This window comes from Cydia splendana, chromosome 7 (assembly GCF_910591565.1).
Source record: "Cydia splendana chromosome 7, ilCydSple1.2, whole genome shotgun sequence".
In the NCBI taxonomy this organism is placed as follows: domain Eukaryota; kingdom Metazoa; phylum Arthropoda; class Insecta; order Lepidoptera; family Tortricidae; genus Cydia; species Cydia splendana.
Window position 1 is genome coordinate 19,909,595 of NC_085966.1, and position 25,979 is coordinate 19,935,573.

At 38.3% G+C, this 25,979-nt stretch overlaps 3 protein-coding genes across 3 annotated transcripts in view; 1 reads left to right on the forward strand and 2 right to left on the reverse strand.

Annotated features, from left to right (window-relative positions):
* LOC134792385 (all trans-polyprenyl-diphosphate synthase PDSS1) overlaps positions 1-9,456 on the reverse strand; it is an 82,781-nt gene extending 73,325 nt beyond the window's left edge. The window contains exon 1 of the mRNA XM_063763678.1: positions 9,222-9,456. Within this exon, the coding sequence (XP_063619748.1) occupies positions 9,222-9,425 (204 nt within the window). The 5' untranslated portion in view covers positions 9,426-9,456. The remainder of the gene's footprint in view (positions 1-9,221) is intronic.
* A 324-nt stretch (positions 9,457-9,780) lies between these two features.
* On the forward strand, positions 9,781-12,497 carry LOC134792259 (large ribosomal subunit protein bL32m). The gene is made up of 4 exons (XM_063763523.1): positions 9,781-9,934; positions 10,039-10,275; positions 11,547-11,674; positions 12,302-12,497. Exons 1-4 carry the CDS (start codon positions 9,853-9,855, stop codon positions 12,437-12,439), a joined length of 585 nt encoding a protein of 194 aa, XP_063619593.1. The 5' UTR covers positions 9,781-9,852; the 3' UTR covers positions 12,440-12,497.
* Positions 12,459-15,204, reverse strand: LOC134792258 (protein spindle-F). Its single transcript, XM_063763522.1, has 2 exons — positions 14,326-15,204; positions 12,459-13,581 (listed from the first exon to the last, which is right to left on the reverse strand). The coding sequence occupies exons 1-2, from the start codon at positions 15,065-15,067 to the stop codon at positions 13,217-13,219; spliced, it is 1,107 nt and encodes a 368-aa protein (XP_063619592.1). The 5' UTR covers positions 15,068-15,204; the 3' UTR covers positions 12,459-13,216.
* Between the last annotated feature and the right edge of the window lie 10,775 nt (positions 15,205-25,979).

Below are 25,979 nucleotides of genomic sequence, written 5' to 3' on the forward strand. Positions count from 1 at the left end.
AAGCTTTAACGTGTTACTCCGGCAATCAAGGGAATGTATTGACACCATTATCATTAAAATAGGGTAGGCTTAGTAGTTTGGATGCTACGGTGGGACATATGGCTTAAACATACAAGTCATACAACATACATGCATGCTGTGTGTATGACAAAATAGTAAATTGAACCTTGTATATTACGCTTATACATCAGATCGTATCATATGTACATATATGTAATTACTAAATAATGAGTCAATATCATAATAAAATAAGTTTCAGTCTGAAACTGAGTTGCCCCGCCCATACAATACATTGATAATACAATAGATGTCATTGATAATACAATAGATAATACAATGACATACAATAGATGTCATCTTTTTTATGTTAAAATGTGACAATTCTCTGAAAAAATAAACTCGTTATATTATAATCAATTATAAAAACGTTTTGTAAACACCAAAGATATGACTGTTTTAAAGTTTTTCATAAAAACTAAACAATTCATCACGTGTTTATTGTTTTCCTTCATGCATTATTCACAATGAATACATTTTTTTATATAATAAAGTTTGTTTTATAAATGCATATTATTAATAAGGGAGGCAACTGTCACTTTACCGCCTGTAGCATTTCCTACATAATTACATAAAAACTAGTGTCCGACCGAAACATGTTTTTTTGCCGAAACCGAAACCGAAACCGAATGTTCGGCTTTGGCTCTAGTTTCGGCCGAAACCGAAACCGAAACGTTTGTAGACTTGTTAAAATCGTTGAAAAAATGTCATAAAACCGCTTTTACACACATATTATGGGGCTGTCAACACCCAATGTCCTTGAAATTGATCAGTAACTTACTTAAGCAGTTTTTTAAGAAAATTACTAGAGTTAGACCAAGATAATTCTGCAACGATTTTGATAAGACATGCAGTGCAAGTGTTACTTTAAACGTCAAAACTTCTATGAAATGATGACGTATAAATAACATTTGCACTAGTAGCACTGCGTATGCTATCAAAATCATTGCAGAATCTTCTTGGTCTAACTCTTTTCATTCACCAGTCAAGCTAACATGTAGATACAGGGTCAACCAAAAAAGCAACCAAAAACGCGAGCGCAGCGAGCGCGAAATTTTTTGTTAACAATATCGCAAGGCCGGGTACCGATCTACACCTGGGCCTAAAAGTCCGAAGTGCCCCAGTGAGGCGAACTTTCATGCGAAGTCAAAGCCGTGCTTCAGGCTTCAGGATAAGTAGTTAAGGACAGACTCCAACCAATGTCCATTGTATTAAAAAGCGAGACCGCAGGCCAAGCATGGCACAGCGAGGCCAAAGGCTAAGCTGAAGTAGAGGACATGTGGAGCACAAACCAATGGTAAATTGAGGTAAAAAGTGAGGCTAAGGTCGAGCATTCGTATGAAAAACTGTACTGGGGACACTTTTAAGGGTTTTTTCTTCGTTTTAATCAATAGTCAGCTGTTCAGCTTCGCAAAATATTAACTATTGAGAAAATCAACTTTGCGGCCCTAGTTGAGCGTAGCCTTTAGCCTCGCTTAAAATTTGCTATTAGAGGTAGATAGAAAAATGACTGAATAAGAGCGAAAAAGACATCGTTCGACTCGGGCCGAGCTGATACTCGGCCAACGGCTACGTGCGACAGTGCTATCTCATTCACTCCGATACAATTAGACAGTGTACGCTTTATAAGTATTGACAGCCTCTTAAGACTGCGTCGACCGTCCAGTGGCGCTCTCATTAGTGGAATTGTGTTTTATAATAAACCAGTTAATTTCTGTACCTATACATGAATCAGTATATGTAGATATGTATTAATATTGTTGTCCTACTTATTCCCCAACTTTTGGTCTTTGTCCGAAGCACCATTTCGTAAGTTTCGGCCCGGCCGAAAGGTTCGGCCGTTTTTTGGCCGAAACCGAAACAACAGCCGAAACATGATTTTTTGGCCGAAACTGGCCGAAACCGAAACCGAAACCGAACTTTCGGTCGGACACTAATAAAAACATGGCCACTCCCGAACATATAAGCTCTTTTTTTTAGTCGGTAAAAAAAAAACGCCGAGAGCACCATCGACAATTCGCTTTTACTTTCCTCATTTCTAATTTAAATGAATTGGTTTGTTACTTAGTAATCGGAAATACTTTTGTGATGACTGAGTTTGAGAGAATGTTAGCAAATGGAATTAGTCACTAGTTTTAGTTTATTTGTTATGTTAATAAATTTGTGATTAATATGACGATTTGTGGTGTTATTTATTCGTAAACGCGCTACAAGGCTCAATTGACTATTAATGATTTAATCTGTCATTTAAAAGGGTTAAAATATAAAGTTACTAATTGTTTGAATTGGAGGCGAGTTACAGGAACTGTTATAAAAACATTCCCTAAAGATTTTGTAGCGATTACTACAAAAAGTCACCGTATACGACCGGCCTAAAGGTAATTAAAGTACAGCTTCTAATTAGTCACAAAGGCTTAACATGTAGGCAACACGCAGACACAGCTAAGGCCACAATACCACTATAATTTACGGATTCTAGAATCAACCATTTCAAACATAAATGAGGTGTATTACAAAACGAGAGGAATGAGGTCGTAAACGTGATCACGTCAAATTCTATATAAAATAAATGGTTTTAGGTTGAATATTAAATAAATTATCAATATTTATCAATAAATCGTCCTAAGCCGTGACATAATTTGTCAATGTGGCTTAATTTGAAGAAAAAAAATTACTTTACTTTTCATGACAAACTTTTTTTTTTTGAGGCAGACCGAGAGATGGCGGGACTACCCGCATGCATTCCAGCGGGATTGGTGGGATCTTGCTCAGCACAGGGAGGATTGGAAAGGGAGAGGGGAGGCCTTTGCCCAGCAGTGGGACACACACATAGGGTAATAAAAAAAAACTTTTGACACTGATGTATTTAACTATTTACAACCAAGGGACCGTGGCAATGTCTAATGTCGAGGTTAGCGGTTAGCATGAAATATAACCCTGTATATTTTCTTACAAAGTACACAACTACATACATATATACACTTTGTACTAAATTAAGCATGATTTTGTTATTTTTATGAGTACAGTAACCATCATATAGATATATCGGAACGGAGATCAAAGTGCTCATAAATAACTGAACAACGTACTTAATCGTCTTGATGCTCGGGTCAGATACTTGTGATTACCTTGGCCGCTTCGATATATTTCAAAGATTTTGACTGTACAGTCAACAACAGAGCTATGAATACAGGAAAAGTGTCAAAAATATGTATACAGTACTTTATTGCCTGTACATTAAGGTCGTGTATACATATTTTTGGCACTTTGCCTGTATTCATAGCTCTGTTGTTGACTGTACAACGTTTGTATATCAAACTGAAAATTTAATCTTAATTTCACGAATAACGCTTAGGTACTTTTAATTTACAGATGTAATAGTATTGGTTTCTCTTCCGACTGCACTACAGTCATTAGCTGGCATTGGCCGTACGATTTCGCGGATACATCGCAATGTTATAATGCACCCAATGCACATACTGCGAGTCCACGGTGAGCATTGCACCGCTATTATACTGGTTGCCAAATATGCACCCGTCATGCTCTGAATAAAACGCATACGTATTTATTCGGTTGAAGTTTGATTAAGGAATGCTCCCATTAAGTTACCTAATTCTAATCGTGTTGGTGACGACACTAAGCTGACATTTAGGCTAATATTCGCGCACTTTTTTTAGAGTGGCTTCACACGCGTCCGAACCAGGCGTTTTGTAAGTTTGTTTAGGTATATTATTCTATTATTCAATGAAAGTATTTAAAAGCTGAGCCTATAGGTTAATGATATGTATATAAAATGAGCAATAAGAGAATGCGAAAATAAATTGAAAACACTGATGCAGTCGTGTTTAAGAGTTCAGTAAATAGCAATGGGTAAACTTTAAATCGTGTTTCGTGTCGTTACACGACTTCTATTAGAATCTATTAGATAGAACTTAGAACCAGAGTCTTTTTAACACTTCATTCGCTTAACTATTGATAGTAATTTTACCAGTTTATATCCGGGAAATTAGCGGGTATTTCATACAAGATTATTTCTTAGAATACTCACTAGCTTGACACAATCAATGTACCCGTGAGTAATCTAGTTCATTGACGTCATAGGCGGACAAACCCAAATCTACTGCCTATTTGTTCCAAACAAACAAACCCAGAGTACATACACTCATTAAAAAAACCTACAACATCATTAATTTACGTGAAATTACAATCCCACAGCGTAATTAGCGTTTATTTGCGCATTATACAAAAGTGGACAATCTTGGGACACGTCAAGACAAGGCCGGGGATACCTAAAGCATTACCGAGAGCCCGTCAATCGACCACCAGTTTAAGTTTAACTTGTAATCTCAATCATTAAACAACCTATGCGTAAGTCGCTCGCGCTTAAGCTGGTTTCTCAAAAGCGTTGGATCTGTAAGCGTTTGGAACAAGCCAAGTAAATGACAAATTACACAACACTAAGCAAGCCAGGACCCTTATCAAACACAGCTCACGTGCGCAAACGACAGCAATTAATATTGCTTCCACAGATGATGAGTTCATTGTTTGCGAGTGCCGACCGAAACGCGCTTGCCCAACGGCTTGCAGCAGAAGGACAGCAAGTCTGGCGGTCTACGATATAATACATTACTGGCAACTTTTCATTGAGTTGGAGAGATACCTGACGTTCTCTGGGTACAATTGAATGAAATTAATCGGATTTATCAGCGGCTAATTGTATTCGCTGACCTGTTAGCATCACCCCACACTAGCGTCTCCCGAGCCTCGGCGTCTAGTCAACTCTATTGGCTCCTCTACACGATGGGTCAGCGCCAGCCACTCCAAGGGACGCATTTATGCGTTAGAGGGAGCAAGTGATATTGCTATCTCATTCTACCGCATGGCTGCGTCCCTTGGAATGGCCGGCGCTGGCCCATCGTGTAGAGGAGCCATGAGACTGCTGGTCGACGCAACGTTGGCGCAACTGCACAGCGACGTCATTTTGCATAGCGCTGACTAGACGCCGATGCCTAATAGACGCTAGTGTGGGGTGGCCCTTAGACAGACGTGGTAAAGGAAGTGAATAAAAACTCTTCAGTTTAGTTAGGTAATCAGCACGCAAATATGGCATATATTATCATCGGAAAAATAGGGAGCGAGGAAAAAATCCACCAGTACAATATTCTAGATAGAATTAAACAATGGAAAACGAGAGTAGATATCAATTGTGATGGCCGAAAATTAAGGGACTTCGATAATCAGGGCTTTAAAAACACATAAGCAAAGACATAAGGTTGACCGATCGTCAGTTAAGCTAACAAATCAAATATATCGGAACGACCGAGGTGCTCAAAAATACATATATATCTGAACTCGCACTCTAAGCCCCCATTCGCACGAAAGCTTGAAGCTGTCCGCACGCTAACTTCGAATTTAACGACCAAGGCTCAAAGCCGAAAATCCAACAACGCCTGATAAAAAGCGCCACCGCCGTCGTGTGAATAAATACACATGTATCCATTTGTGTCATACAAACGCTTTTTTAACGCGCGTTGAAAAAGCTCTCGTGCGAATGGGGGCTAACGCGTTGCCAATAGAGGCGTGTTAAGATATTTGTGAGCACCTTGGCCGCTCCGATATATCTGATGGCGACTGTACAACGCTTGCGTTGACTGCTCTATGCATAGCTGAAGTTGTGATGCTTTACGCATATTTGCAGAAGAATTAGAATGTTGTTTACTAATTGAATTACCTACACAAATGCTCACCCTAATATTCCTATTAGGAAGTATTAGGAATTTCCTAATACTTCACTCTACAGATACAAGTTAAAGTTTAGGGTAAATATTGATTTGGATCAGTCAGTCACGTTTTGTAAAATGCTAACCGTTATCTAATTTTTTATCCGATGTAGTGTCAATCGCGAATGTCCGCCTGGTTTACCTGATTTCAAAATTATTAACACGAGTATTATTATTCAATGCTATAAAATGATATAAAGCAAACTCTACAATGCGTTTTCAGAGTTTTGTTGGGTTCCTTACTTAACCTTTGAAACAATACGTAATCCGCTTTGATGAAACGTAATAAAATATTGATTTTCGCGTGCGTGGGTGATAGGCTAACAGGCTAAATGTAGGCTCGAGGTTCAAGGAAAAAAGGGCTTTACACATCTCCGGATGCCTGGAGATACGTAAACGACACACTTTAAAAATAATAGCTAATGTTAACCCGCTTTAGACTCTAGTTGCGTAAAACAGATTTTTACGAATACACACAGCACGCTTTCAAACCTAATGTACCTTTGTATTGTCATCACGTACGTAATTTAGGATACAGTAAAATGTTGTAAGTCGAAAATAACGCGTTGAGCGTTGCCACAAACGCTTATACAATAACGTCTACGAACAAATAGTTGTATGTTCCGCATTTCTAGTAAGTATCGTTTGAGTTACGTGCGACGGAACGCGTTCGACCGATGCGTTAAATCCAAATGAAATGGAACCATTTTCATTTCACCTGTAATTACAATTGAAGTTGTCCTGAATTTAATTCACAGACAAGACATCCTCCACACTGAGCATAGTAGCTCTACCCCCTCTGCCATAAATACGGTAGTTTTACTTCATTTTCGAGTCGAAAGTGTCTTTGTGTGACGTCCGTGTCTTTGAACGGACCAATCACCTCGTCCCCCGCACCCCTGTATTTTTGGCAGCATCGGTTTCATGAAATAATTGCTCTAAAGTCCGCCTAGAGGATTCCTAGTCTATGATTTAATTTAACAAGATTGAAACAGCTCGATTTAATATTGATTTTTAATAGTAACACGCAGTGCATAATGGTGCGTGCAAGCGGTGCAAGATGTGCTGCCAGTGATTTCTATAAGTACTTTTGAATTCCTCATCCTCGTAGTAACTTCTGCTGCTAACGGTTCTTTTATCTCAAAATTATTATGACTATGATTAATCAATAATCAACTATATATTCAAGATAATTAATAAATAATCATGTGTCGGTTTAACGTTCATATAAAACCATTGATTAGTCAAAGAATAGAAAAACTCTTTCTAAAGAAAGACACAAACGGCCCTAGCGAGTATGCCATTACCACACTTCCACAACTAAGAAAATGGCACAGAATGGAGAAGCAAGTGATAGAAGTAAGCCTTATCTACATTTCCAGTAAACTATGAATGATTAGAATTTAGAATAGAATCAGCAACATTGCCTTATTGATGAGTAAAACTAGTCGTAATCAGGCTGGCAAACGGATACGAAGTTATTTTAGCGTTTCCTTCACAAGAGTAGGTACCTACTGAGGAACAATTTCACTTGTACTTGAAAACTGGTAATGCTGGCTTACCGAAAGTGTGACAAAACTTGCGAGCGAGTACGATAAACCAGTCAGTTATATTTTCGCCTTTTTGTAATGTAGTAAGGGAGCAAATTGTAAAGATACCTTTACGTCGATATACCTAGAAGATGCGGTGTCATGTCCTGCGGTTAAAGTTGTTTGCGACAAGTATTCGATTAGTAGGTTAACACTTGGTTCGAAGCAAAGGAAATGTAAGAAACAAATCGATGTATGAAGGTGTATTTCTAGTCTAATACCGAAAACGTAAACATGGGAATCTAACAGATTGGTCTTTATTTTCCATAAGTAAAGTAAGTAACACTTTATTGTACGGAAGAGAGGATTACAGGTAAATCAGATAAAACATAAATATAGTACAAGGGCGAACTTATCCCTAAGTAAAATCGTGGTTAAGGTTCAAATGACCGGTATGGCTTGTATAAGACGTGACAGAAACACCCACAGACCCAAATCAACAAAGATAAACAAGGTCAATGTTCCCCAAATGGATTGAAACAAAATAAGAAAGGCGTGTGGCTAGCACTTCAACAGGTGCCTTACCCACCCAGTTTTCGCGCTAGGTATTAAAAATTCAACGAATCATCACACAACTTTCACTAACGGCGAGCGACTCTCCATTTTTACCATTACGACTTGACGAAATTCCTCAAAACTGTTGCAAGGACAATCCAATTAAAAACAATAGGTAATTAACTTATTTTTTTCCGTGATCGTAACGACTATTTTTGTAATTGGAACACCACGCTATGTATATGACACCGTAAGATTGTGAACCCGTTAGTTTATAACCTAACGTAGGTTAGGTTAGGTTAGATTGTAATCTCCCTACCGTCAGTTTATAATTTAACTAGCGAGATTATAAACTGGCGAGTGTTTACAATTTTACGGTGACATATATAAAGAAATCGGTTAGCTCTATTGGCAATGGAAGAGTAAATGAAATATTAATGCGAAAAATATTTGTAATGCTTAGAAAGTTTCGTTCGCATCGGGTCGGTATCGCATGCTCGCACGCTGCGCGAGAAAGCACGACGCCGGCGCGTCTTACTTCTGCAAATACAGGGTTAATATCCTATAAAATCAGGGAAAATGCCTATCTAATTATAGGGGGAACGCTGCCGTCAAACTATTTTTTTTTTTTTACTGTTACGCCGCAATAACACTGATTTTATGACTACAATTTAGTAATGATTAAGAAATATTTTGTATAGCTTGCGCTTGTATAAATATATATACTTAATTATATCTTGTAGATAATTGCATAGTGCTCAATAACGAACCCGGTTATCTCGATTGGATCAAATAAATCGTGCTCAATTCGAAGCACGATTTTAGTTATAAAATTAATGTCAACACAAAGATCAGCATTGTTTGTCGAAAGTAAGAGTTCTGATTATGAATATAGTGAAAATCGTTGAACAAACCCAAGAGCCGAGCCGCGGCGCGAGCGCGACCCACTGTCCGGTACCGCCCGCTGCGCCGACCCACGAATAGATTTCACTTTTTACATTTCCATGAATTTACCTCACAAACTATACACCTTTTAAGAATTAATTTTCTGGCTTAACTAGCCTACTATTTTTTACACTCCCATTCATAAAACCTGATTTATTTCTAATAATCAATCAGCTGACATAGAGGTTACTGTCACGCTGTTATGTAAACAGGACCTCTTCAAGAACAGGCGAAATGACATAATAAATTGGGTAATAGTTGCTTGCATGCTTCACGATAATATCTAGGTTTATTGACCGATCCTAGAAAAAATAGGTTCCAGGCAATAAAATAAAGTTAAATATCTTTTTCTAACCTGACATGTCTTTCCAAATATCCGCAAGGGAGTTGGTCCAGGAGGTTTCAGTTTCACAAATACAGTTTGTCTGCGAACTTTATGTCCGAATTGACACAGTAACTTATCTTGAACACGAGCACAGAGCCTACTCGGGCTTAAACACGCCATAGCTACAACTGCAACGAAACGCTTGAGGACATGAACTACATAACACTCGAGCATTCGACTTTTCCTCCCCACTTACAGCTGATTGTCAAGCGCCATCTTGGGTCGTGTTGCCAGTATCAGCTCAAGAAGAACACTTATAATAGTTATAATTTTAAGCTCTACAGAATTATGTTTAAAATATAATTATAAGAAATCAATACACTTTTAATGCATTCTTTACATTATGTTACATTTAATGAATCATACTAACTCATATTAAAAATAAAAGCAGCAAGCTAATTTAATCTCACAGTGATTGAATAATTACCACCATCGTCTTAACCAATGTCTTGAATGGATTGGTTCAGTTTTTTTATGGTTAGGTTGCCGTCTTGTGTTGATGTCAATGTCAACTTGACACTGATACTTTAACCTAACCTGTTTTTAGTCGTGAGTGGTCGTGATATACTTACCTTGCTAAATAAGAAATAAATCATTCATAATGCAACGTATTTCAACGGTTGTCAATATCCTGAGAAATATAGAAAAATGTATTCTTTCCTCACTCGGTCACCCACCAAACGGTATGTATATTGGTTATTCCTTGACGGTTTACGTTCGATTAGGTACCTGATTTCTGCTACTTGTCACTTATGTTAACCATAAAACTCTTGAATCGTTCTTGCAGAGCTTGCCTTGGCGTATGTTTATGAGCCTAGAGCTTCTACTCCGAAAAAGTTTTCAATCAAAGACATTGTCGGAGACGGCTTTCTACTGGCTGTTCCAAAATTTCGAAGAACCGTGGAGAAGAGACTTAAAAGGAAGTTCGGCAACCCAGACTACGTGTGGAAGCCGCTGGTGCCGCAAACCAACATCAAAGTGTGTCGGGATTGTGGACACCACCACGAGATTGGCAGACTTTGTGGTTTGTTATTAGTTTATTTGAAAGAAACGTTTCAGCTTAGGTTTGGTTGTAAATGTTAAATAGTTACAGAGTACGAAAAAAAATTACTATTGTCTACAGTGTCTGTACTGTCTCCTTGTAAATGGTTTTAAATATTTATTAGTAAAATCAAAAATATTGAATATGTCCACAAATCAAGACTTACCAAGATAAATTTAATTTTGATTTGTCTGAAAACAAATTCTATCAAACTTGTAAAATTTATGGTTTACTAATATGTGGCCGAAAATTGTATGGCAAATTATCACTTCCCAAACTATTTTTCCCATAGTATCATTTGGCAAAACTATCAGATGGCAAACCAATGTTTCGCATATATAACATGTAGCAAATGATTATTTACAATATTATTGTATGTCATAATATTTAGTTGGTCATGTTTCAAAATGTCTTTTATTGTTATGTCGAATGTATTGATAGGCATAAATTATTTTTCGCCTAATATTGTGAATAACCTACCTATCTCTGAGAGCAGTTTCGTTTTACGGGCAATAAAAAAAAATAACCCTAACCTACCTATCTCTGGGAGCAGTTTCGTTTTACGGGTCATAAAAAAAATAACCATAACCTACCTATCTGGGAGCAGTTTCGTTTTTAGGGTCATAAAAAAAAATAACCCTAACCTACCTATCTCTGGGAGCAGTTTTGTTTTTAGGGTTATAAAAAAAATTACCCTAACCTACCTATCTCTGGAAGCACTTTCGTTTTTAGGGTCATAAAAAAAATAACCATAACCTACCTATCTCTGGGAACAGTTTCGTCTTTAAAAAAATGCTAAATATAATTGTGATCAAATAAAAAGTATGCAAAGTTTAAATTTGGGCAAATATTATTTAACAATAAATAGTTAGGTATAATAAAACATTTGCTTAGTGACTATTTTTTCTAAATAAATCGTGGTAAAATGAGCATCTGCTAAATAAAATTGTGATCAAATAAAAATTATGCTAAATAATAATATGCTAAGCATTGGTTTGCCAACTAAAAGTACTGCAATAAGTTGGTTGGGAAGTGAAATTAGGCGAAAAATATTTCAGCGAGATGGCAGTACACCAAAATTTATAAATCACTAAAAAGTGGTAAATAGGTGGTTCAATTATTAACCTTTTAACTGCCATAGAATTTTTTATTGAACATGCTTGTGTCCCTGCAGTGCAAAGTTACCCAAAGTGTTGTCTTATTTATCAGAATGAGCCCAATTTTGTATTGTATAGGTTTTCATGTTTTTTCAGAGCACTGCTACAAAAAAATCCAAGAAGAAACAAAGCTCATCCAGGACCAGATTAAAGAGAAGCTGGGTGTTGGACCAATCACAGAAGATGTTGTTATGTTGTATGAAGGAGAGAATCTTCCAGAAAAGGTACAGATGCTTTAATAAATCTTTAGCCCTTTGAACGCCAAGCCTAATATTTATATTATACACACCTGTTACATACATGTGCTGGCCTGCTAGCTAGAACCCCACAGATCTTCTCATCTACCCACATGTCAATATATAACATGCCTTTCCCTCTGGATAGATGACACTTCAATAATAATAATATATTTTATTACAATGCATGAAAGTTAATTTTAAATCGTAAACCATGTGCATCTGTGACCATCTTTGGTGGTTAAAGAGTTAATAGATCAATGGGTAACCTCTTTAAGTTATAACTAAATACTTTTCATATTAAAATTATATTGGTCCAATATTCACTGTTGAAGCAGGGATGTTGATATTGACATGCTCATGCTTTGCCCCATAAAGTCAGTTTTGGACCACCTTAATACACATACCATAGTAGTGTTTCAACACCCAGCTCAGGCTCTGAGCTTATTTATGAAAGATCATTTCATTTGGTGATCTACCAGATGGTTTTTGTTGAAAGAAAGCGTTAGTGTGTTAGTGTAGCTCCTAATTAGGCAATCTTTGCATCAGGTCATAACCCATCACACAGTGAACATGTTAAAAATGTTAGAACTACAAATTTTAATTTTCTTTCAGGCCAAGGAGTTTTGGAATGGCAAAAGAGTGATTGAAATGAAGAAGGAAAGACCTCAATGGTTCAGCAAGAATCTACTGCAAAAATCAACACAACAGCCCTCGAACTCAACTGATGTTAAACCTACAGATTTAGCTTAATTAAAAGATGCATATAATATAGTTTGTAGTATTTTATTAAATAAATAATTATACTAAAGCACTTAATTTCATTCAGTAGCACAAGAAGCAAGTAAATAATATGTACTGAGAAGCTGATAGAGTTGCACATTGGAAGTGAAGTTATTTTTTAAATAACTGGAAATTGTTCTTATAAAATACATATCATGACACAATACCACCATGCTCCAACAAATTACTATCATATCCGTTTTTGTATATGTGCAAATAAAGTTTGTATTGTACATAGGTACAATTATTAAACAAGTTAATTTTTTATTAAATGTTATAAAAAAACTAGAATTTGTAGAAATCTGACTCGAGAGCTATTTTTTTCGACACTATAACGCCATCTAGTGAACTCACTTTGAAAGTTTTAATGATAAAGTCGAACGAAGTTACTCACCATGGCATTTGCAATGACAAAGGGTGGCAATGTCATTAATTGTCAAATTTCTATGAACAAATAACGTTTTTAATGACACTCCTTACTTTGTTCTATTCAAGTTGGTGCAAAGACTGCAAAGTTAGCTTAGATGGACTCTAGATGGCGTGGTAATATAATATAAGCATCCCAGCAACACACAAAACATTAGACTCGAGACATTGCTGTGACAACACAATCATTATTTTTCATAAACATTTATTATTTACTTGCCACTGTTGCATTAAAATTACCTTAAAATATTACATTACTTCCATTTACATTACATTGCTTGGCAAAGGCTTCATAGGTGTCTAAAATTAATTAAACAAAAATTATATTATGTTATCAAACGAATTAGGAATATTGTCAAATTCATCAATAATAGAATCTGGCTCAATATCTCCAGTAAAATGGGATTCCACATGGGCCTGAAATTCGTTAAAAGCAATATCTTTTTGGAATGTTTCCCCGCACATAGGGCAGATTCTATCAGTTGTAGGCGACAAAGACTCTTTTGAGTCTTGCTCTGGGTTCTTCTTGAATGCCGAAGTGTTTAAATCATTGAAAGTGTCATTATAAGTGCTGGAGTCCACGGGTGTGGCCCAGTTGGCTAGACTGTCGCTGGTCTCTATTTCTTTATGCTCGGAAGTTGTTATTTTTGTACTATTTGCGATGCATGTTGGGCATTTGTAACCATCTGAAATAAAACAAATAAAAATTAGTCTTACAAATTATTGATAGAATATTATTCTGTCAAAGACGCTCTTGGTTTCATAAACACGGGCTTGCAGCACAGTAAAAGAAGTTAAATGGAATGCTGAAATATAAAGCAAAGGATACTAGTATAAATAAAGCTGTTACAGTCATATGGATACTTTTCAAAAGTCTTCTTTATGGACAACCAAGTAAAATGTTAGATATCTAATTTTACAATATTTTAGCTAATTATAATGTCCTGTGACAACTTTAACCTGTCAAGCTCCCATCATACAACAAATTGATGCAAAGCAATTTGATCCATATTGATTTCTAGTAACACATGTCTGATACTGAGTCGCTGCAACCCAAATTGAGTTAGTATCACACGTGTGATACTAGGGCACTCCACGGGTTAAGTATATATTAGATCCTCTAAGTTTATATAACCTGATGCACATACTTTTATTACTATTCTTTACACATTATGACATCATTAGTACATTCATAATCATAAATGTTTAATATAAATAAGTGAAAGTGATAAAAGAGAATGGTATAATTATATAGGTACCTACTTAATTAATCACTGTGTGTGTCACACTTGCACTATTCACTAACCTGGAGGTTAACCGGTTAAACCTGGGGTTACCATGGTTACCAGTACAATTAGACACTAGGTTAATGGCTTAACCGGTTAACCCCAAGTTAGTGGGATGGTGCTAGTAGCGCTAAGTTTACTTACACTTCAATACACTTTCTACTCTTGAAATTGCTAATTTAAGGTCTTTCTCCTGCTGCGCCATTTCCTTCTTCAACTGCTGTAGCTTCTCCGTCTGGCTGCGGATCTCTTTCAAAGAATCAGTTGCCGGCTCCTCAATGTAAGTGAAGCCTATAGAATCTACATTCAACATTTCATCGTCTGCATCTTGTAACTCACTCATTTGTTCGTACTGCTCTACCAACTGCGACTTCTCTTGAATATAACTGTTTATTACTTTTAGAGAAATCTCTTCTAAGCTTGACTCTGAAAACTTTTCTTGATAGTTTGAACTTGTTTTTGGAGTGCTATGGATGTATGTGTTCGTTCGGATTAAAGGATGTTTAGCCTGTTCACTAGGAAGTTTATCAGGACCTTTTATGCAGGCAATTTTGTTCCATAAGGTTTTGTTTTCGCATGATACCATAAAAACATGATGCATGAGTTGTGACTTTTGTTTCTTAAGTTCAGCAATCTTTTGTTGCAGCTGCATTCTCTCATCTTCTTGTATAGGAATGTACTGTGAACCTTGTTTTGATTTTGTGATGTCCAGTTTCAACTTCATGTTATCTGTTTCCAATGTGTTTATTCGCCGCTGCAACAGCAGACATCGATCTCTCATCGCGTGCAGGGCTAGTTCGTGGACACTGACGTTGTTATATTCTGCTTTCAACGTCGACTGGAATGTGGAATCATTGTTGAAACTAACAATCGATGAAGACTCCATAGTAGTATCAAAACTCAAACTGTCTTGACTGAATTTTAGGAGTCTTTTAAAGTATAATATGAATGACAAATACCATTGCAGTTTTCGTAACAAGGTTCTATTTCTACAAGTTTATAGCAAAAATATTAAAACAAGAAGGTGATAGTAAATGTTGACGAATAACAGTCACAATTACATTGACATGTCATCTTTAACAGTTTCTAACCGCGGCATGACCAATAACTCAAACAGCTCCAAAATAGGCCAAAGGGCTCTACACATGTTGCAACAGATCGCATGCGATTTTTCATCTTCTCTAGCCCCCTCCTCACCCGTGCGCGAATCGCGGCGCGAAGCCGCGAACGCGAGTGTGGCGTCGATTTTCGCAGACAGCGAAATCGACTCCACACTCACGTTCGCGGCTTCGCCCGCGATTCACGCGCATAGTCTGGAGGGGGCTTCTGATCATCGGATGTTAAATATGATCTTTAAAGCCGTAACACTACTACTGCAAAGAAATATCTCCTTCTTGCTCTCACTTACGGGTGTGGCGCACCAAGGTCGCAGTGTGGTGCGGTAGTCTGTTTAGGCTTGTACGGCTGCTCATATAGGTATAATATACAGGATGATTCAGGAGACGTGAGCAGGACTAATAGTGGTAACAGTATGGCACCGCACCAAGGTCATTGTGCGACTCACACATAAGTAAGAGCGAGAACGTGATATCTCTTTCTCGCTCTTACTTATCGGTGCGTCGCACAATGACCTTGGTGCGGTGCGATGGTGTGTTATGGTCTTAACACTGCGCATATCGTTAATTATAAGCAACTGTTTCGTATCAATATTAGTGAGGTTAACGTTAATTTTCTAGTCGTGTTGAAATCAAGTTATTATTTTTTTACTACATGGTCACCCTATAATTAGAAGACTAAACTCAAGGGCCCAACGTTTTCTGTTCTCTTTCACGGCGCAGCAACTAGTATCATTTCTCTCTCCTCGCTCTTTTAAAAATGCCGTTTGTCAAAAAAGGACAACCATACTGTTGACAAGGTGGACTTCAAATCAAGTGTTGCCTTTCTTGATGCGCCCAGGCTGTGTATGTGTGCGTAAAAGCGTATATGTGTGCTCTTTTAGGGATGTGAAAAGTCGATTTTAATCATGTTATATATCGATAAACACTACACAGCGGAACGAAATAGCGATTAATCGAAGCTTCAATATCTTCGTTAAACATAAACATAATTGAAATGCTAATGGATAATGAATATATTATAATATAATCATATAATTCAATTATTGCGGAACACCTATTTTAGGAGGTATTTATGTATTTTAATTAAATATCTGAACTTTCCCTTGGTTCCCTGCTGGGGCGTGACTATAAAATTGTGATCTGATAACCACAATAAATAATAAAAGCGTTTTTGGTCATTTTAGGTATCAATTAAAACGAAAATATTACTTTGCTAATCCGCGAAAAGATAACGTGCTAGTCAATCAGTGCTAACCCGTTATACTTACTTGCGTATTTTTACATGCAATTAATATTCCCACCCTCCCACCGCAAAAATAAATACGCAAATAAATATAACAGACCACCACCAAAAGAATAATCCTCGACACGTGTTTCGCCTCTCTACGAGGCATCCTCAGGAGTTGTTGACGGTCTGACGCCCAGCAACGGAATGACCTGTCTAGAATGGTCGGCCATATTTATACCTTGACCACTCCCCCTACTGTGCAAGTGTGAGTGAGATGGGAAAATTCGTAATAACGGCGATGACGCAACATTCAATTGTTCGTTAAGAATCATGCCCCTATTGTTGTACCTAATTATTTCCAGTTGTTCCAGAACACCCAAACGCAATCCCTTTTCACAAACATGTATGACGGACGATGAGGCATATTGGACTCGTTGCCAGACATTGTGAGCGTAGTAGGCGAGCAAGACAAAACACTAAATTAATTGCTTAATCAATTATAATCAATAACACAAACACTTCGAAACGTGATACTGTTCCTGGCCTGATACGTCCGACTGCCAAGTGACAATTGACAATAATGACCGCCCTCCGGTCAGGTGATACTGGTTTTATACCTGCTACCCTACCACCTGTCGTGCACGAACGTCAGGCCAGACTCAGTAGAAGCGCGCCAACGCAGCGCTTGCGTTTCGTAGTCAATTGATGTCCCGTACTAATGACTTCCTGACACGGCCATCCTGCGAGACACACGTCCCTGTGTGTTAACCTGTAACAAGTTTAGCGCACAGGATCATATAGCTCGGTCACTCCTGACCCACCATATGGGTCATAAATGAAACTTCCTTAAAACTGATCATTAAGTTTAATTCACAAAATCAACAATACATTACATTCGGTAATTATTGATCGACATACAAATCGTCACAGCGACGTTTACTACGCATTTAATCCTTTAAATAATTGAAGTTATCTCAAATATTATCGTAGACCACAGCTTAGTTCTCAGAGCTTTACTGATTACTAATGCACAATTTTAAATGCGGATATGCCCGACTCACAACTATGATTAAGCTCTACATGTGATATGGCTATACATAGCCCGGCAACTAACAGTTGCACTCATTTAATGCGCGTCCCCTGCGGACCGCCGAGTCCTTCCCTAGACTCCAAGGTTTCTCAAGAAACCCGACCAGTCCGCCAGAGTTGACGGCCCACCGCGTACTCACGGACTACTTACTGCGAACAGCAAGTCGATACCGATTTCTACCGAGCTACGGCTACACGTCAACCTCTGGTACGGTCTCCATCACTATGTAAACTTAATCTTAATCAGATTCATAATTATCTGAACCAACTTCTAAATCTACTTCAATTTCGTCAGTTAAGCTCTGATCTGGCATCTTTCTTAACCTATCGTGTGCGTATTTGTATGTACGTCTTGAATTTAATGATTTCAGGTTATAGCGATCGCCATCTAATACCTCTGTAATCTGAAATGGACCTTTATACTTAGGGTCTAGCTTAGTTTGGTTTCGCTCTTCATTCTTAAGTAAAACAAAGTCTCCAACTGAAAATTTATTGAGTTTTGCCTTTGTACGATCAAATCTTTGTTTTTCGTAAGATGCTGATCTCTCAATACTATGAGCTGCCTCGTCCCTAATTCTATCGAGATCTACTTCGGTATCTTCGTCCTCACAAGTCATCATAGCTACTGGACGTGCTACCTTGCCAATGAAAAGCTCTAATGGGCTTGCTTTCGTCGTCCGGTTAAAGGTGCAATTAATCACGAGTTGAACTTCCCCTAATGCATCTTGCCAAGATCTGTTATCACTCGTTTCAACAGCTGTTAACATAGATTTCAAAACGGACATAATCCGTTCCACCTGACCGTTTGCTCGAGAAGACCCTGTCGCTATTAGATGCAGGTTTATATTACTAGAATCACAAAAATCCTTGAATTCTTTGCTTGCAAAGCAACGTCCTTGATCGGCAATAATACGCGTAGGTGCACCAAATAATGCTACGCTTTTCTTAACGGCCTTGATACTATTCTTGCTATCAATGTTTTTGCTATGAAACAAGAGGACATATTTTGTAAACGCGTCAATCAAAACGAACACGTACTCCTTAACATCATTTTTACCACTTAATCTACCGGTAGCATCTACATGTATCGTATGCCATGGCGTGGGCACCTTTGGGATTGGGTGCAGTTGAGCTTGAATCTTTCCCGATTGTGATTTTGAAACTTTACAAGTAATACAACTCTCAATAAATTTCTTAACATAACGTGACATTCCATCGAACCAATAGTAATTGTAAAGCTTTTCTAAAGTTTTGTCATAACCAAGATGGACAAGAGACTCGTGGATATTACTGACAGCTGACCATTTGAGAGACCTAGGGAGGATCGGTAAGCACTTCGTCCTGCCGTTTCGCTGAATTTTACGATAAAGTATGCCAGCACGAATCTCGTAGTTATTCGCAACCTCTGTATTAATTTGACCAGTATTCAAGTCTGAAATAATCTTACAGATCTCGCTATCTCGTTTCTGCTCTGCAAGAAGCCAATTACCAGACAGTTCTGTGATGTTAATACGTTTTGGCTCTACTTTACTGAACTCTTTCCTGACAGTCTCATCTGACACTACTTGGGAGAGGTTGGGGTTTTCTATATCAGGTTGTGCTAATGGTAAAAGGTTTCGAGAGAAGAAGTCTACGTGTGCCATTTCTTTGCCTTTGTTATAGACTACATCAAAATCAAAACATTGTAAATATGCCCACCACCTGTGGACTCGCGGCGTCAAGTCAATCTTTTTACTAGAGCACTTGAGAGCGTTGCAGTCTGTCACCACAGTGAACTCACGACCGTGCAAGTACTGCCGGAAATATCTCACTGCGTTGACAACCGCCAAAGTCTCAAGCTCGTAACTATGATACCGCGACTCCGCAGGACTGGTTCGTTTACTATAATATGCGACAACGCGTCGTTTTCCTTCGATAATTTGAAATAGTATGGCACCATAGCCCTCTAAGCTCGCGTCTGTATGCAATTCGATTGGATACTGAGAGTCAAAGATCATCAGAACCGGTTCTTTCGTTAAAATTGAGATGATTTCTTGGCGAATGTTTTCGTGACGCTCTTGCCATATAAAAGGAACTTTTGCTGACGTCAGTTTATAAAGTGGGCCCATGATATGGGAGAATCTAGGAACGAACTGTCGAAAGTAGGTTGCTAACCCTATGAATTGCCGCAACTGAGTTACGGTTGTCGGCGGAGCCAGAGGGGTTACCGCGAAAACCGAAATTCGCAAATTGCGGGGATCTTACTCTTTTACTCCAATGAAGGCGTAATTAGAGTGACAGAGAAAAATGCCCGCAATTGACGATTTTCGGTATTGGCGGTAGCCCTACAGAGAAGACAACGCCTCGACCTTACGACGATTCGGCCTAATCTCTCCGCCCTTGACTTCATAGCCTAAAAACTCGAGTTCGGTTTTCAAAAACGAGCACTTTTTCAAATTCAAAGAGAATCCGGCTTTAGTTAATTTGTCCAGGACTATATTCAGTCTTTCAAGTCCCTCTTCAACAGTTTTAGACATTATTAAAATATCATCTACGTAGACAATAACATATGTATTTACTAAGTCACCTAGTGCCTTCACTATTGCTCTCTGAAACACCGAAATCGAATTTTTCAGCCCGAATGGCATCGTTAGGTACTCGTATTGGCCGTCTGCGGTTACGAAAGCAGAACGTTGAATAGACTCTTCAGAATTGATTGGAATAAGATGAAAACCGGAAGCACAATCTAATTTCGTAAAGAACTGCGCCCCGTGTAAACGCGAGATTTGGTCAGAAATGAGCGGTAACGGATACCGGTCAGATACCGTATTTCTATTCAGCTCCCTATAATCTACGACCATCCTGTAAGATCCATCACGCTTCTTAACCAAAAGAGCTGGACTCGCAAAAGGCGAACTACTGGGACGAATTATATTTGCACGTAACAACTCATCTACTCGCTCGCGCATTACTGTTCTTTCTTCCGGACTAAGACGATAAGGTCGCCTCTGTACAGTTAAATTCGGATCGATTAAACGAATCTCAAGCTCTCCCGTCGTTACTCGCGTCTTAGGCATACCGGTTATGAAAAACTCCGAATAACGATTTAAAACGTCAACAAGTTCAGATTTCTGCTCCTGGGGAACGTCTGTGTCTACAATAGTGAAATCATTAACTAAAAGTCGATTAGTCACCAAGGCATCACTAATTGTATTGATCGAATTTGACGAGAGTAGCTCAGAATGATCAGCATTTACTTTGAAAACTTTGAACTGTTTTTCAGTTTGTAGAACACCAAAACCTTGACGTAAAATCTCACGTCCTATCAGGATATCACTACGTAAATAATCGTCAGGCAAAACGTGCAATAAAATTTCAATAAGATGGTTGTTAATTTCAACAACACATACAATCTGCTCGGTACTTAAAACACTTGATTTAGTAATACCCTTTATACTAACAACATTGTGCTCACGCTTTCCACTAAATTTAAAAGCTATACTTTCTTTTACTACTGAGCACTCTGCACCAGAATCATAATGGAAAGTAAAACACTGACCTTGATGTTTCGCAGTCCCTGCTGGTGGATCCACTTCGCAAACGTCCACTCGACGCTCCCTGACAGTAGTCGCATCCGCGCCTCCTCCACTGGTGCAGCGGCTTGCGATGTGACCTGTTGTTCCACATTTGAAGCAGACAATAGCGCTTGATGTGGTTTGTTGTTGATGATTAGGCTTCGTAATCGTAGTATTTTGTTGTGACTTCACCGGTTTTGCTTTTCCATCTTTTTTACGAAGTAGACAATCTGCTTGTTTGTGTCCATTTTTCCTGCAATGATAACATTTGATCGCAGGCGAAATCTTCATCCGTTTGTTGTCTGTCCCTTTTTGATCTCCAACCGCATTAAATTTACGTTTCAAGTAGGTAAACGCCTGTAGCTCTTATTGTAACTTCTGACGATTATTTATTTCAGTCGTAAATGCCAATCGTTGCAATCGCGTATCAAATTGAGCAAGGTGTGCAAGTGTTTGTGACACAGCGATTTGTTCAATTGTGGCCTTCTTCCAACGATTAAGCAGTGACGTCATCACTCGACTTCCGTAGGCCGCTAAGGTCTCGTTTTCTTTAGGCTTGTCCGAGTTTAAGTTTATGAGGGTAGCCGCAGGTGTTTCAGCGCTTACAAATCTGTCCATAAACAATTCTTTAAATTGTGGCCAGGTCATACCTGCATAAGATATTTGGGATAACCATGCTGAAGCCACTCCCTTCAAGGCTTTACTGATGACAACAATCAACTGTCCTCCTTCCAAAGGGTTGTCTGTTAAACACAAATCGGCCGTAGCACACCACGACTGTGCGTCCACATCGGTCTTGTCGGGATCAAACTCTGGAAGACTCACATGTTTTCCGGACTGTTGAGGTTTATGAAGAGCCTCGATTAACGCCTTCATGTTTGAATTTTGCATTTCGAATAAAAGCCGCCAATTTTGGTCCTGACTACCACTTTGTTCACTTTGTGTTCCATCTTCACATTCGTCGGCCCGCTCGAATCCCACATCTGATGACGGACGATGAGGCATATTGGACTCGTTGCCAGACATTGTGAGCGTAGTAGGCGAGCAAGACAAAACACTAAATTAATTGCTTAATCAATTATAATCAATAACACAAACACTTCGAAACGTGATACTGTTCCTGGCCTGATACGTCCGACTGCCAAGTGACAATTGACAATAATGACCGCCCTCCGGTCAGGTGATACTGGTTTTATACCTGCTACCCTACCACCTGTCGTGCACGAACGTCAGGCCAAACTCAGTAGAAGCGCGCCAACGCAGCGCTTGCGTTTCGTAGTCAATTGATGTCCCGTACTAATGACTTCCTGACATGTAAAATATCAAAAGAATGATTCTCAGATAAAGTGTGACCTGTATCTAATAAGTGCTTTGCAAAATTGGACTTCTCTGGATGGTTATGTCTATATGACGCAACATGCTCTTTATACCTAGTAGTGAAATTACGGCCCGTTTGCCCCACATACACCTTATTGCAATCGTCACAGGTAAGCTTATAAACTCCAGACTTTTTCCCATTCTCGATCTTATCTTTACCATTGCAAAGCTTTGAGTACAAAGTGTTATTTGTCTTAAAGGCCACAGGAATGTCGTTAGACTTTAAAATTTTGTAAATTGCATCAGACAACTTGCCAACATAAGTTATGCTCGCTTGGTATTTCTTGATCGGTTCAGAGGATCGTGCTGCATACAACATAGTGTTGACTATACTATTCCGCTTTTTTCTGATGATAGCATCCACAACAGACTTATCGTAACCCTTTGAAACTGCTAAGTGATAAATATTATTTAATTCAATCTGATAGTGTTCATCAGAAAGAGGCACAGTCAACATTCTATGCACATAACAATGAAAAGCAGCCAACTTATGCTGCCACGGATGCGTGGAAGAAGCCGGGATAACTGTATCGGTATGTGTAGGCTTACGGTAAATTTTGAACTGATGCCTGTTGTTTACTTTAGTGATTGTTAAATCTAGAAAATTCAGTGAGTTGTCTTGCTCTAGTTCCTTTTTAAACTTAATTTTTGGATGCTTACTATTAATTTCAGCAATAAATGCATCCAGCAGGCCCATACTACCCGTCCAACAAATAATCAAATCATCCATGTATCTAAAATAGTATAATATATTATCGTTGCCCACAATATGCTGGTTCTCAAAATGGTCCATAAAAATATCAGCCATTAAAGGACTTAGTGGTGAACCCATAGCCAAACCATCACTTTGCAAATAATACTGTCCCCCAAATCTGAAATAATTTTGTTTCATACAAATCGCTGTTAGATCTATCAATTCATCTACTTCCCCTGGATGTAAACGTTGCCTTTCAAAAAGACCCTTAAGAATCTCCATTTGTAAACAAACTGTCTACATCCAATGAAAGAAGAACAGCATTATCTGGTATGTTAATGTCCTTGAATTGTTAGATCTAACAGCGATTTGTATGAAACAAAATTGTTTCAGATTTGGGGGACAGTATTATTTGCAAAGTCTAACGACATTCCTGTGGCCTTTAAGACAAATAACAATTTGTACTCAAAGCTTTGCAATGGTAAAGATAAGATCGAGAATGGGAAAAAGTCTGGAGTTTATAAGCTTACCTGTGACGATTGCAATAAGGTGTATGTGGGGCACCATATTAATGGCTGATATTTTTATGGACCATTTTGAGAACCAGCATATTGTGGGCAACAATAATATATTATACTATTTTAGATACATGGATGATTTGATTATTTGTTGGACGGGTAGTATGGGCCTGCTGGATGCATTTATTGCTGAAATTAATAGTAAGCATCCAAAAATTAAGTTTAAAAAGGAACTAGAGCAAGACAACTCACTGAATTTTCTAGATTTAACAATCACTAAAGTAAACAACAGGCATCAGTTCAAAATTTACCGTAAGCCTACACATACCGATACAGTTATCCCGGCTTCTTCCACGCATCCGTGGCAGCATAAGTTGGCTGCTTTTCATTGTTATGTGCATAGAATGTTGACTGTGCCTCTTTCTGATGAACACTATCAGATTGAATTAAATAATATTTATCACTTAGCAGTTTCAAAGGGTTACGATAAGTCTGTTGTGGATGCTATCATCAGAAAAAAGCGGAATAGTATAGTCAACACTATGTTGTATGCAGCACGATCCTCTGAACCGATCAAGAAATACCAAGCGAGCATAACTTATGTTGGCAAGTTGTCTGATGCAATTTACAAAATTTTAAAGTCTAACGACATTCCTGTGGCCTTTAAGACAAATAACACTTTGTACTCAAAGCTTTGCAATGGTAAAGATAAGATCGAGAATGGGAAAAAGTCTGGAGTTTATAAGATTACCTGTGACGATTGCAATAAGGTGTATGTGGGGCAAACGGGCCGTAATTTCACTACTAGGTATAAAGAGCATGTTGCGTCATATAGACATAACCATCCAGAGAAGTCCAATTTTGCAAAGCACTTATTAGATACAGGTCACACTTTATCTGAGAATCATTCTTTTGATAGTTTACATGTTTGCGAAAAGGGATTGCGTTTGGGTGTTCTGGAACAACTGGAAATAATTAGGTACAACAATAGGGGCATGATTCTTAACGAACAATTGAATGTTGCGTCATCGCCGTTATTACGAATTTTCCCATCTCACTCACACTTGCACAGTAGGGGGAGTGGTCAAGGTATAAATATGGCCGACCATTCTAGACAGGTCATTCCGTTGCCGGGCGTCAGACCGTCAACAACTCCTGAGGATGCCTCGTAGAGAGGCGAAACACGTGTCGAGGATTATTCTTTTGGTGGTGGTTTGTTATATTTATTTGCGTATTTATTTTTGCGGTGGGAGGGTGGGAATATTAATTGCATGTAAAAATACGCAAGTAAGTATAACGGGTTAGCACGGATTGACTAGCACGTTATCTTTTCGCGGATTAGCAAAGTAATATTTTCGTTTTAATTAATATGGATTTCCGCAAAGTAACGCCTGATTCTATTCACCATTTTAGGTATCGTTAAGCCTTTGAAGTAAAATTAAAATTGCAAGAAATGTCAATAGTTTATCGATATGACTTTATCGACATGGCTACAGCAAGGTGGCCCACTCATTGTTAATCGTACATTAAACGAAAGTGGCAACAGTGACAGCTCGCTGAGACACCGTCTCTATATATTATAAGTCTATGGCTAAACTACGGATATTCTGTGTCAAATTGAATGTCATTACTGTCATCACGGCCTGGTTACTTTTGAAAACTCGTATCTCACTCAAGTTCGACAGTTTATTTTCTTCGTAATCAAAATGCCATTACCGTTAAAGAGGTTTTATGTTTATTAATTAGGTCCTGTAGGGTGACCATGATTGTTAAGAATTAAATTTGCCCTCACCAAAAAGTAAAAAAATAGGAAAAAGTGTTGTTGTTTCTCCTAAATATGACGGTGATCGATCAATTATCAGTTACTGAGTGTGCAGGATTAGTCCTGCTCACGTCTCATGAATCATCCTGTATATTATACTACTCTTTGGCCGTATGCAATGTTTGTTATGCAAGCACTAGTGGCAAGGCCCCAACGCTGTCTGTTCTCTTTGACGGCGCAGCAACTAGTATAATTTCTCTCTCCTTGCTCTTTTAAAAATGCCGTTTGTCAAAAAAGGACAACCATACTGTTGACAAGATGGACTTCAAATCAAGGTGTCCCCTTTTTAGGTAGACCCAGGTTGTGCATGTGTGCGTAAAAACGTATATGTGTGCTCTTTTAGGGATGTGAAAAGTCGATTTTAATCATGTTATATATCGATAAACGCTACACAGCGG